The sequence below is a fragment of the Haemorhous mexicanus genome, chromosome Z (genome assembly GCF_027477595.1).
Source record: "Haemorhous mexicanus isolate bHaeMex1 chromosome Z, bHaeMex1.pri, whole genome shotgun sequence".
NCBI classification, from domain to species: Eukaryota; Metazoa; Chordata; class Aves; order Passeriformes; family Fringillidae; genus Haemorhous; species Haemorhous mexicanus.
The window spans coordinates 82539854-82553123 of record NC_082381.1 but is presented as its reverse complement, the minus strand read 5'-3'; the positions used below and the strand labels follow the sequence as shown (position 1 = coordinate 82553123).

General features: G+C 45.2%; 1 protein-coding gene across 15 annotated transcripts in view; it reads left to right on the top strand.

The window, feature by feature from the left end:
• Positions 1 to 13270, top strand: part of CELF4 (CUGBP Elav-like family member 4) — a 696270-nt gene that overhangs the window by 633509 nt on the left and 49491 nt on the right. For 6 of the 15 annotated variants that reach the window (XM_059873966.1, XM_059873968.1, XM_059873964.1 and 3 more), the window contains 3 exons: positions 6762 to 6842; positions 7860 to 7925; positions 9565 to 9645. In XM_059873966.1, the coding sequence (XP_059729949.1) occupies positions 6762 to 6842; positions 7860 to 7925; positions 9565 to 9645 (228 nt within the window). The remainder of the gene's footprint in view (positions 1 to 6761; positions 6843 to 7859; positions 7926 to 9564; positions 9646 to 13270) is intronic. The other 9 variants (XM_059873977.1, XM_059873972.1, XM_059873976.1 and 6 more) reach the window with 3 other exon arrangements.

Here is a 13270-nt window from a genome sequence, read left to right as displayed (position 1 = left end):
GCACTAGCACAGGATCCCTAAGAATATAATCCTAGCACCAAGCCTGACAAGGTCAAGAAGAATGTGGACAATGCTCTCAGGCACGTGGTTTGACTTTTGGGGATCCCCTGTGCAGGATTTTGATGATCCTTATGGATCCCTTCCTAATCAGGATATTCTATGATACTGATTTAGTGAATTTGGTCTGGATTTAGGTTGCTGAGGAAAAAAAAGCTAAGTCCTCTCAGTTCTTTGTAATCCATTAGAAGTGTGTCACCTCATTTGTTATTTTCAGGCACACAGTGGTTCTGTTTCTGACTTGTCACCACTTCCAGGTCTGGCTCTATCTTTCCACTCTGCAGACCCAGCACAAGTTTCTCTGCCACCACTCCCCTTTAGCACACAATACATCTGGGCTAGCAAGACATCAATCTCCACTTCATACCCTGTTCAAGGTCCAGCCCTCTCTGGGGAGGACTGGCTGTCAGTACAGATGGGCAGCCAAGCTTTTGTGCCCACATTTTTCCAAGACACCACTGAGACAGGCAGAAAAGGTGTGCCTCACAGGGGAATTCCTGTTCTGTAGCAACTCATGACTTTGTAACTGAACCAAGACCATCAATTCATTTTCCTTGGTTCAACAAAGAGATATCAGGAACCAATTTCACCCACGGCCAGCAGAGACAGCATTCAGACTCCGTCTGCATTTATTATCATTACCCAAGTTAATTTTGCAGCTTGTCATTGAACAGTGGTGCTGATGGACAGGCTGCTGCTCCAGACCAGTGCGTCCAGTGCCAGTCCTGACTGTGGCAGGCACCATCCAGAAGGCTCTGGGCAAGAGCAGGGCTTCACTCGTGCAGGGAGAGGAAAGGACTGTCTTCCCACACCCCAATGTCTGCGCTGATATTTCAGGCCTGAAAGGTGGTAGACAAGAAGAGTTTAGAGAGGAGGTGAATCAGGAGAAGAAAAAAAGAGTGACCTGCCTGCACCTTTAGAAGGTCCAGGATGAAAACCAAACCCCACATTTAGTCCAGGCATCCACTATGGCCTAGAAAGATGCCTGGCTCAGCTACCCTGAGGCAAAGTTCCTCACTACAGGAAATTTCTGGCTCTGTATTGTTTGTCCACCCTAAATCTCCAGGTGAGAGCTTTCCTGTTCATATTTTGTATCAGCAGTTCCAAAACTGCCACAGTGAGCACCTGAGACATCATTATGACTAGGAAGCTTTTATTTGACCCATTTGTAACAATCTGCCATGTGCCATAAACCACGCTTTACTGATAAAATAAACAAGTGAAGGAATGCACTCATTAAAAATATAATAACAAGTTGCCATCTTCAATTGTAGTCTAAACCACTTTAATGATGCCATGTACTTCCAATGACCGTGCTGCAGCTGTAATGAATGAGGCTGTTTAAAGCAGTTGTGTGAGCCTTTCCAGAGCAAAACTGTTTTCTCCTCTGATCTGGAAGAAGGTGCAAACACAAATCAGACTCCGTGCTGATGTCTTCAGTAGCATCTATGTGAGTTAAGACCTTGAGCTCTATTTTTAAAACTGTCCTAAACTCAGCCTCAAAATACAGACTTTTAGAGTGCCTTAAGAGCTTTTTAAACCTGGCCCTGACTTATGTGATTGTGGCCTTTGGCAAAGAGAGGGAAGTCTGGTCCTGACTTTGCTGTTGAGTCTTTGTCACCTTGACTAGCCATGTCCACCTGTCTGCTTTTTTGAGTCATGTGTGTCTTCCCTGCTTTGTTATCTGGAAGCTCTTCATTGCCAGACATGTCTCCTATCATGTTTTCTCTCAGCATCTGTCTCAGAATGAATCTGATTAGGGCTGGGGCTTGGAGGTGGGACTATTAAGAAAATAATAAAGATAATCCTGGTTTCCATGATTGAACTGTATGAATTTTATAGAAGGTCCACGTGTTGTTCCAAGCAAGCACATATGATAGCTGGGGATGCCACCAAAAGGACTTTTTCCTACTAACAGGGTGAAGCAGAGGGTACAAAACCCCTGGATTTATTTGCTCTTTTGATGTGTAGGGGGGGACAGAGGGACAGCATGTCTTTAACTGAGTGGTGTCCACCCCTAAATGGCAAAACGAGACTATAGAACACAGGATCAGCCTCTGTTTTCTGCCAGATCAGCACATTCTTTCTGTTATTGCAGTTATTGTTGTGTCTGAATACCTAATTAATTACAACAGTAAGCGCTGGCTTCTTTAATCACAGCATCAGCTGTCCTAATCAATCTTAATAATATGGAATCTGTACTATGGCACCCATGAATTTTAATCTACATAAATTTCTTAAGACCTCTCGCAAGCTTGTTGTACGAAATGATATAATTATGGATATAGATTAGGGCTGAAGAGAGTGATTTAAATTGGATTTAAGGAGAAGGTGAATAGAGCCCTCCCACTCAGTTATTTATTTATTTTAATCCTGGCCTTCACATAGATTTTTTTTTTCCTATCATTATGTTATTACCCCCCCACACTGACTGAACAGCACTGCCTCTCTTTGATTGCCCTCCTCCCCCACCCACCTTCCCAAAGGGGATCGTGGCCAAGCTGCAGCTCCTGAGAGAGGTGTAGAACACCTCCAGGACAGTGAGAGGGATGAATAGGTGGGGCAGAGCACCAAACTGAGGACCCAGCTCATAACATGCTGTTTCAGACCTATATAAGGACCATCTGTGCAAAATAGAGTGAAATAGATGGAACTGAGCATGTCAGTCATGGTGTGCACAAATAATCAGAAGCAAGGAGTGGAGAGAATATCACATAGGAGTAAGATCAATCCTTCCACCTAAGTGAAATCACAAAGCATCTTAGGAGCCAAAAATGCACCAGGCTCTGCTTTTGTCTTTCAGAAGCACTGGACTCCTCTGGTTTCAGAGAGCAGACTACTTTGGCTTTCTCTTACCTGAGCTGGGACCAGGAGGTGGTCCCATAGTCCACTGAGGGCATTTGAAAGCCTCTTTGCTGGCTCAGGCTGTAACTATCATCCTTTTTCCTCACCAGCCCACTCTCTTCTATGCAGATCCTACTGATTTACACCCCTGAATACCACAGAAGACTCCAGCCCTCTGTCCCTTACAACCAGTTTCACTTGGGGCACCCATATAGCAGCTTGTCTTGGACAGACACTGGAGTCAGGCTACTGACACCTCAGAAAGGATTCTTTATAGAATATCACTTCAACCAATTTTATTTATTTTTAACAACGTGCTTCATTCTGCCACCTCCATCCATTCATTCTCTGACAAAAGCTAAATGTCAGGCCCAACACTAACTGAAAGCCCCTTTAAAAAGTTGGATTTCAATCTAGAGATATGTCAGGAGTAAAAAAGTTTCCTGGTGTTAATTTTAAATCACCTGTATTTCATGCTGACTTGGGAAATCATCCTTAGTTTTTGGCATCAGGCAGAGGATTTGTAAAGTGACATTAAGGGATCTACTTTCTTTGAAGGACTTGGGAGTTATTTCTTGACTTCTGCCTAATGAATAAGTGCTGCCTTCGTTAAATTTATATTTATGGCCATATAGTAGGTCATTGGCTTATTTTATGTCTCCAGCTTTATGGAAGGTTATCTGCCATGGTCACCTTGTGGCATCTTGGCCAGGACTGTCTTGCAAAGAGACAATTGTATCTGAGCAGGATTTTTCCCATGGAGATATGGAAATGATCAAATTAATATAGAGGAGATGTCCAGGGATAAGGCTCTTGCCCTGAGCTGCCAAATGAAGTTACTATTAGCATCTGTTTTCACGGTACACCTTTAGTTTGCCCTGGCAAGGCCAGATCCTCAGCTCCTGGAAAGCAGCAAGGCCACAGGGACTTCAGTGGGGCTGATGTGATTGATAGTTCTCCTCTGGCCTCTCAGGAGCCTCTCCGCTTTTTTTTCCCTCCACCAGCTGATCCGCAGCATTTACATTACAGCACCTTTAATCTCAGAAATGTCTGTATGTTGGACATGACACCTCTGTGGGTCTGGCCACAAGGAAATCTGTTTCAGATGTTCTCCCTAGGCACATTTGCACAGAGTCAGCACATTCAAGGTCTTTGGATGATGATACAACTTAGAGACATACTGGTGCTGGTCCAAAAGCTGCTGTAAGGTGCTCTGTGATATCTATGACTCCATCTACATCTCTTATCAGCCCTTATAGACCTACTTACCTTGTGTGCCACTGCAGGCTTGCACCCTGGCACAGACAGCACACAGAGCAGCTGAGGTGTTTTCCCAGCCCTGTATGTCTGTGTTGAACTAATATTTTCAGTATCAAAGAAGACTGGTAAGCTGGATGGGGAGAAAGGGTCACTGAGGCAGGTTAACTCTCCCAATAATTATCTATGTGAAGGCCACCCCTTCAAGTTATGTGTACATTATGGAGGAGCAAAACAACCCTACCTGATGGTCTCCTTGTGCTGAGATACAGAAAATACTCATAACTTCCAATCACTTTGAATTTTAGCAAGTGGTGGGCTCCAGCCACACCTAACCCCTGTGGTAGGTCGAATCTGAATTGTGAACACTTCATATAACTGAGTCGTTGATGAACTCCTCACAGGTCATTAATATGTAAGAGGGCTGTCGGTCACTTTACAGAACACAGCATGGCCACAACTTCCTCAAATGCCTTATCTGTGTCTTGAGATGCCTGGATTAATATCAGCTTCATCCGTGCTACAGCTTGGAGCACAGGCAGTTACTCCCTTTGCTAGGTCTGATTCATCTGGCAGGGTGAGCAGCAGCATGAAGATGTGCCCAAGATGCCTTGGCTTCCTGCAAGGTGTCCAGCCAGCCCTGGAGTCTGTGTCCCTGCCTCTTCATAGGCCAGCACAGACATGTCCACTATGCTGAAATCACATCTTCATTTGCTGAGTAAACACAGTCATCAAGCTAAGGAAGGCGTGTGCTACAGTGAGAGAAGTCATCACTTTTAAGAGGTGCCAAGTTAAATTCCTGCAGGTTGTGACTCACCACAATTTTGGCTTTTCCCAAATGGCCAAGGCAGGATATGAGACTAGAGTAAAACAGAACCATAAGTCAGGAGCTGCTTCCCCCCAAGCGGTGCTTTCAACTCTCCTTTCAAGAGCATCCAGGAATGGTCAGGTCACTTAGGGCCCTGTGTGTTAGAACAGATACTTGGATATTCTTTTCCCATGTGGAAGGGATTCCCAGGCTGGAGCAAAGCTACTGTAACCTTCCCACTGGCTTGCATGTGCTGTGAGCCAAGAGGAAACCCCATGCATGACCTGGGTCACAAGGCAGCCTCGTGAGAAACACTCAGTTAGATATTACCCTTGGTGGCAAGTCATAAATACTTGGGAAAATAATGAACTCTGAAAGCTTTAGTGTGTAAGGCAGAAAGGCTGCATTTCATGGCCTGTTATCCCAAACATTTAAAATAAATTATTTACCCAGCTCTAATAACCTTAAAGGTGGGGGATTCTCATCATATATTTCCTAAGCAGCATACCTTAGCTCTGATGGTCAAAGTATGGTTCCAAAGGCAGGTGAGATATCCACAGGTGGAATAAGCAGAGCAGCTCTGCAGTGAGACAGATTGTCGTGTCCAGGACATAGACTCAGCTATAGCTGGGAGGTCAGGAAACTCCCAGATGTGCCCAGATAAGGCAAGGAATAAAGGAAAGGACCACAGGACAGGTCCTGCTCAGTGAGTCCTCTTGTGTCAGTGAAGCACCAGCCATTGCTAATTATCAGCATGTCAGGGGGCAGAACAATCATGTCCAAATCAGCCTCACCTGGGGAGGAAGGAAATACTGTAAATGCATTTCCTGAGCAGCAGGGACAATTTCTTCTTCTGTGCAATGAAAGAAGCACAGTTGCCTTTGGGGAAGAGATGGCAGATCCTCTCCTTCACTGCAGCCTGTAAAACCATACTTAAAAAAGATTTGCTTCTCTCACCAAAGGTTCCCTCACCTCTCTCAGGAGATCTCTTCAGCCTGACAGGACTTGAAGGGTCTAAGTTATTATGATCCATTCTCCTAAAGGGGTGAGGGAACCCCCTGATGTGTTACTCAACTTTTCAGAGCTGTTCAGTTTTCTTGTGGAACAATATGATCAATATTCTGGTTTTTGAGGAAAACAGTTTTAAGCAGAGGTTAAAAAGAATAGACTTTAGTTGGTTCCTTCTTCAAGAAGAAAGTAGTAAGTAAAAAAACAAACAAACAAACATATTTTCCAAACATTATCTCCATCATTTTCCTGGAACAAATACTCTTTAAAAATGTAGTGTAGAATCTCTAGTCTGCCTGCCACTGACCTCCCACAGGTTTTAATGTATTCTCCTCACACTGTTTTGTAAAAAATGAAAATCCTTACAGTAAGACAGTGCCTTCCCATTTCACATACACATGTATTGAGGGACTTGCCAAAAGTCAGCTAGGAAACCATTCCAAGCTAAGACTACAATCCCACTTACTTCTTCCTATGACTACCCCAACTTCGAAATCCACATGATCCAGTCATATCCATAATGAACAGGAGCTTCCAAGCCTTAGCCAGCTAATTGGGTTTGCCACCTCAAATTTGGTCGTTTCACCATTCCTCCTTGTATTTTGGGAGAAAAGTGTAAGACCTTGCAAGTTTGCATCATGACCAATGGTGATCTTTAAAGTTAAGTTTCAAGCTGGTATTTCTATTTGTAAGAAAACACTTTATCCGTGTTCCTTGGGTATGTAATACTCACGTATGACAACCTCCCCCACACTTTGCCATACAGTCAGTGTCTTTCCTTGGATAGGTGTATGGCACCAGATTTCCTTCCAAGAGGCCCCCACCTTTGCATCCTCCAAGCCTTGCCTCCAGCCACACCTCTGTGCGGGTAAGAAGGAAAAAAGGTGGGATGGATGTGGGAAAGTGGCAGTTCCCTAAGGGATCATCCTACAAGGAATAGGTTGGAGGGACTGCATAAATGTAGAACTGTGCAGTCCCAATAAATACAAATTAAACTCATTAGAAGAAGTGAAATATTAGGGCCAAGGTGACATTTGGACTGGAGGTTTAGCCAAGCTTTGCTTTAAATTTTTTATTGATGCAGATAAAGAAAGAGCTTATCCAACACGTTTCTCTCTCTTTTTTCTCCCTATCAACCAAGGGAGAAAAAGAAAAAAAAAATTCTTAACTAGCTTTGGTTGTATTTGAGCAAGACTTCAAAGTTTCACAAAAATAAACTGTTTTAGTGGGGAGGAATGCACACTTGTAAAGAGAGAAAATACACTTTGAAGCCAGCAAGAGACTGCATGCCTTATGCAGAGATTCACAGCATCCTCCCTGGAGCAGACAAGTGGTGTCCCCCTCCCCTCCATGCAGCTTCTTCTCTCTCACTGGGGGCTGCCTGGCAGCAACACAGTCCTTCGAAGGGATGTGGGGATGACAGGAGCCATTGCTTTGTTCTCTTCTCCTTCCTCCTGCTATGCCCCTGTTGTTTTCTGCTCTGATTGAAAGTTTCATGTGACTGTAGCTGTCACTGAGATCTGAGTTTGCACAGCATCTAGCACAGTGTTAGTCCTGGCTTAAGATGAGGGTTCTTTGGGGTTGATTAGTGCCAAAAATCTGCATGATCAATGCAGATCCATAATTTAAGCTTGGGAAATGAGGAGAGAGGTTTATTTGTCCTCTGCTCCAACATCTCAAAGGGGGATGGCTGGGGGACAGAACCCTCTTAGCCATCCTGGGGGGTTCTCTGCATTCCTGTCCATAGCGCAAGTGAGCTGCTCCTCTTCAACCCTCAGCCCCTGGGTCTGTCTGTTTCGTAACACATACTGATGATAAAAGATGAGGGGAGAGTGCCTATCATGTTTTAACCCCTTAATTCCTTGTCTCTCTTGTGTCTCCACAGCACAGAGCCCTACTGCAGCAGACCCCTTGCAGCAAGCCTACGCTGGAGTGCAGCAGTACGCAGGTCGTTAGTATTAACACTTTCTCCCAATAAACCTTTCTCTTCTCTAAAGCCATTACCCTCTGAACACACCTCAGGGGGCTGAGGGAAGGGAGGTTTTTACTGATACAAGGACAAGCTGGGGGCCACAGACTCCTTGATTCAATTTGCACAAACATCAAGACATCCAGGGTGTTCTCTCCCAAAGGAGGCAAGCTCCTACTTTTCCCATGGAAAGGATCCCACTGACCTGCAGCCCAGGGAAGCTTCATCAGTAGAACTGAGTCTGATCTGCCTTAGCACAGTGCACAAGGGCAAAATCAGGCCACAGCTTTGGAGGCCACTTTCTAAACCAGGTCTGCTGAGTGCTGCAGCAAAGAGGGAAGATGAGCAGCCAGACCCTGCAGAGCCACTGCAGGGAGTGGGATGCCTGCACACACCCGTTTTATTGGGGTGTGTCTACTGGCCATGCCCCACTTAGTCAGTCTGAGACTTGCTTAAGAGCTACCCAGACATCCTCCTGCTTCCCAGCAGATTTCAGCACAGCTCCCCGTGGCTCAGCCTCCACTCGAGCTGCCCTGTGTGCTGAGCAGCTCCTTTGCAGTTGATGGACTGACACCAACCAAAGTGACCTGGTGCAGACCACGACCCTGCCGTGTTCAGCCTCCCCTCACGAGGTGTCCATGGCCAGCGTTGCGAGGAAGCTGCCACCCCAAAGTCATTATTTCCTGTGGTAACTGGAGCAATCATGGGTTCCTGCTGAGGAATGGCTATTATCTCGTGTCAGCGCTGTATCTGGAAACTTAATTTAATTCTCCATGTAGGGCTTCATTTGCCGGTGTTTTAGTTATTGTCATTTATTGCTTGTGAGGTTTGATAGATGGGAAGCAACTCAACCCTTTGAGCTGTTAATTAACCCCTCTGCACACACATGGCCCCTATCCTCTTCTCTCTGGTCTTGCAGGCGACCCATACTCTGTATTTTTAGCAGCAAGGCACATCATCTACCATCTGTGGTAGTGAATGGCTCCCCTTGTTTGCTTGGTGGGGGAGCTGAGATGGGGAAAATTGTTTAATTGCTGCTCACTGTTTCCACTGTGTTTGTGCGAGAGAGAGGAGGTCTCTACGGGCATGAAAGAAAATGTATATCTGAGAGTGTATGTGCAACTGTGCCTATACAGCCTGTGGGCACATGAAGGGAAAAACACTCATGTGAGCTGTTTTTATGAGCATGGGAGTTAATCAGGGTGTCAGAGGTGAGGTGGGGGAAAGGTGTGCACGTGCTCTGCACGCAGCTGTCAGCGTGGGCAGCTCTGCCCTGAGCTCGTGAGTGAACGTGTTCCTGTCACCTCATGGAATGGTTGGACATCTCTGCTGGGAGTGTCTCAGCAGAGCCCCCGTTTATACTGCATGGCTGCCCTGGGTGCCACTGCTGATGGAGCTGGAGGGAGGCAGGGAGGGAGGGTGCTTCAGGCCCTGTGGCACCTCCTGGAGCACAACCATGGCTCTCACACCACACCTCAGGCTGCCCAAGGTGGCCCTTCAAGGAGCCAAAACACAGGGGCAAAGCCCACGTCTGGCTTGGTGTGGTGGTTTGGAGTGAAAGCTCCTTGCTTCCCAGCACTGAAATCTGTCCTTTCTTTTTTCCCCTTTCTCTCCCCTTTAGCTGCTTATCCTGCTGCTTATGGCCAGATTAGCCAAGCGTTCCCACAGCCACCTCCCATGATCCCACAGCAACAGAGAGAAGGTAAGTATAAGTGATGTCCTCCTCTGTGACCCCAGCAAGACATCCCCATCTCATTGGTTCCCCTCCTCATGCATCTAGAGCATCCATTAAACACCCAAGTGCTTTGAATGCCTGGTCCACTGAGTTATTCTCCATTTCCATATGTGGCATGGTGTCACTGTCACCAGCAGTACTGTGGTGGACTGTCCATGAGGGTGAGATCTCTTCAGTGCCCTGGGAGGAAAGCATGCTGGTGTGCATGGGACGTGGAAAGACCAGCTAGCAACAGAGCCATTAACATCCAGTGAGGGCCTCTGTTCGAGACAAGCAACAAGAATGCAGATAAAAATGCAATTGTATTGGAATAAAGAGCTTTACGGGACACAAAGCACAAGGGGCCCTTCATTAAAAGGCAGTAGCATCGTTTCAGACACCTGTTGTTTGGAGAACAAGGACTTGATATTTAGAGTAGCTGATCTAGTCCTTTCAGCCTTTCAGCCTCTACTGATAATCTGGAAACATCAGTCAGACCTTGTAGAGCACAATCCCTACATCAGGATGAGAAAAAAAACCTTGTAGCTAAAGTTCCTATTTCTTTGCAATGACTATGAGAGTTGCCTGGGTAATCTACTCCACAGGACTGGATGGCTTCACGGAAGACATGAAGAGTAAGGAGAGGTGAATCTACCATTTTTGCATGTAAATGCCTTGGGAGAAAACTGTGCCATGTAATATTTCCTTTACAGTCAGTGGGGAGCAGTGGAATCCTCAGAGGCAACCCACTTGGGTGGTTCCATTCCAGTTGTCCTCCAAGGAGAACTGCTCCTTTTTGTCAAGAAAGAGGGGTATGCTTGCCTGAGTGAGACATTAAAGTCAGGTGCTCCAGCTTAGCAACTATCATTTTAAATAGTTACATTTTAAATTTTATCCCCTATTAGATCACTAATTCAGACATAGTCTACATTATATGTGTTATTATATGTATGTAATTACATTTAATATTTTAATACAGTATAAGAGTCAAAATGAAATGAATCTAGATTACACCATCAGACTAAAACATTCTGATGATCTAAAACTACTTTGGGGGAGAAATCTCATTTTGTAAGAAAATTAGAAATGTCGTCATTTCCATCTAATTTGGAATTAATTTTTTCCTATGTCAGAATTTCCTGGGGAACACAACTTCCAGCTCCTGATTAGCTCTAGTACATGTCCCTGCTGTGAGAACAGATGCACAGACCTATCGTATCATTACAGAGATGTTTCCCCCATGCTGAAGGACTTTGCTTTTTATTACTTACTGGGGCTAGATTAAGCACAGGACAAAATGGCGAGCAGATCTTTGCTCAGCAAAGCGCTGTGCCAGGAACCACCAGAAGCAGGGGGAAGCTCTGGTGCATGCTTTGAAGACCCTCTGCCTGTGGACCCCTGTGTTCACAAGGCATGGTGCGTCTCTGTGGGTTAGGAGTGAGTGTCACCCAGTGGACAAGTTGTCTCATAACTCTGCTCCTTCCTATGAGCAGCTGGCATTGAGAGAGGATGGCTGGGGGACAGCCGTGTGAGATGAACCACCAGTCCAGTGCAGGTTGTCATTCCCAGTGTTCCTCATTTTCCTGCAGTGCTGAGAGGCTGTGTCTCTCTCTGCTTGTTGCTAGAGGAATATTCTGTAAAGCACAGCACTCCCCTTTAGCAGAGGGTCAAGACCTTTAAGCATCTCTAACCTTTAAGAGGAAAACACAGCGAGAGGGAATTCAATAATAACAATAATGCTCAGTGCTGAGAAGAGTATTTTAGGTTTGCAAGGATGTGCACAAACATTGATTCGTTAGTGAACCAGCCCTACCACCACAATAACACCAGTGATCACATTGTTAATGACAATCTCAGCTCTCCACTCCTGGATCCCAGTTGGATAACAAGCCCAGGACGTTTTGCTGCTGCAACATTCCTGTAGGGATGAGTCATTACTGCCACATGAGCACTGAGGCTGCCAGCAGCTGACAGGGTGTATAGGGTGGAACTGATCCAAAACTATCTTGATTCAGGCCATGTCCACCACACAAAACTTGGAGGTAGTTTTAAGTCTGTATTACTCATCTCGATGTAGTTTCTGAAACTAGGATGTGCAGCCCCTTGCTGCAAGTTTGTGACTCTTATCTGTGCTGTGTTCAAACACTCAGGGCAAGCAGAAGAGGCAATGAAATTCCATCCTCTGAGTGTTTGCTGTAGAGGTCAGGTGCGCAGCTAAACAAAGTGCTGCAACCTGACTTCATACAACCTCATGGGTTAGCCCAGTTTAATTACTGTTGGAAAACAAGCCTCATCATAGCCTTTCCTCATGACACTGTCTCCCAGTGCTGGGATGCAATGATGGGTAGCTGATGTCAGAACAGGTATGTGGAGTTCACTTATGTTGAAGGAGGTGGGCAGGCAGGGAGAGGCTGGGTCTGCAGCTGTCCCTGGGCTAAAAAACTGACAATGATCTCAAGTGTGAGGAGCATGGGCAGAGCAAAGGCTCAGCTCAGGTCCAGCCAAGCCGAACCCACCGTGTGGCTCTGTGCCCTCAGTCACAGGTTTTTCCATTATCCAGCACAGTTTGCCTGTAATCTACAGAACATCCATCCAAACAGTCCTTAAAGCTTTTCTTGCTTTTTTGTCCAAATCAAGGCTAACTGTTCTTCTTGTTTATAAATGAACAGAAATGTATATATGTCATAAAATGTATACATATCATAAAACCAAGAGCCAGGGCAGACATCAGTGTTGAAATGAAGCTTCATTTTTTCTGATGATGTGTCATGGGGGTTAGATTTCAAGCTACACTACAGTCCCTTTGAAAACAAAAGTAAAGCCTGTCATAAATAATTTTATTATTGTTTTCAGCTCTGAATTGCCAAGTATAGTGATCTCCAATAATCCATTAACTCTGCCCAAAACCAGAACTTTTTCTCCAAAAAGAGAGTTGGACTCTTTATTAAGATTTTTCCATGTCAGCTGCGGTTTTTCTGTTGTCCCAGCATCCTGAGCAAGCCCCTCAGAACTCATTGCATTTGTGCACTGAGAACTGACTAAGACCTTTAAAGTATTCTGAGATGAACAAATGGGATCATATAATTGTTTGTGTAGGAAGGGACATTTAAGACCCTCTAGTTCCAACTGCCTGCCATGGGCAGGGACACCTTCCACTAGACGAGGCTGTTCAGAGCTCCATCCTCCCTGGCCTTGAACACAATCAGGAATGGGGCATCCACAACTTCTCTGGGCAACCTGTTCCAGAACCTCACCACCTTCACAGTAAAGAATTTCTTCCTTATGATCTTGTCTTTGATTTCTTAAAAATACACCTAAGTGTACAACAAGACAGCCATACACACAAACACACAGCCTTCTATGGAGTGCCCAAATTAACTTGAATCAGGCGAAAACATATCCAAAAAAAGCTAGGAAGGCTAAAGAAGACAGATCTTGTTTGGTGAGTTCTTTACCAAGGGCTCTGGCTGTGACAGGCAACTTACAGACAGATTTAACAAAAAAATCACTTGTTAAATTCTAAAGGCAGTAATTTCATAAGTGAGGGTGACAAAATAAATCAAACTACCCATTTTTGGCTTGGTTTTTGGGGTTTTTTTTTGTTTGTTTTGTT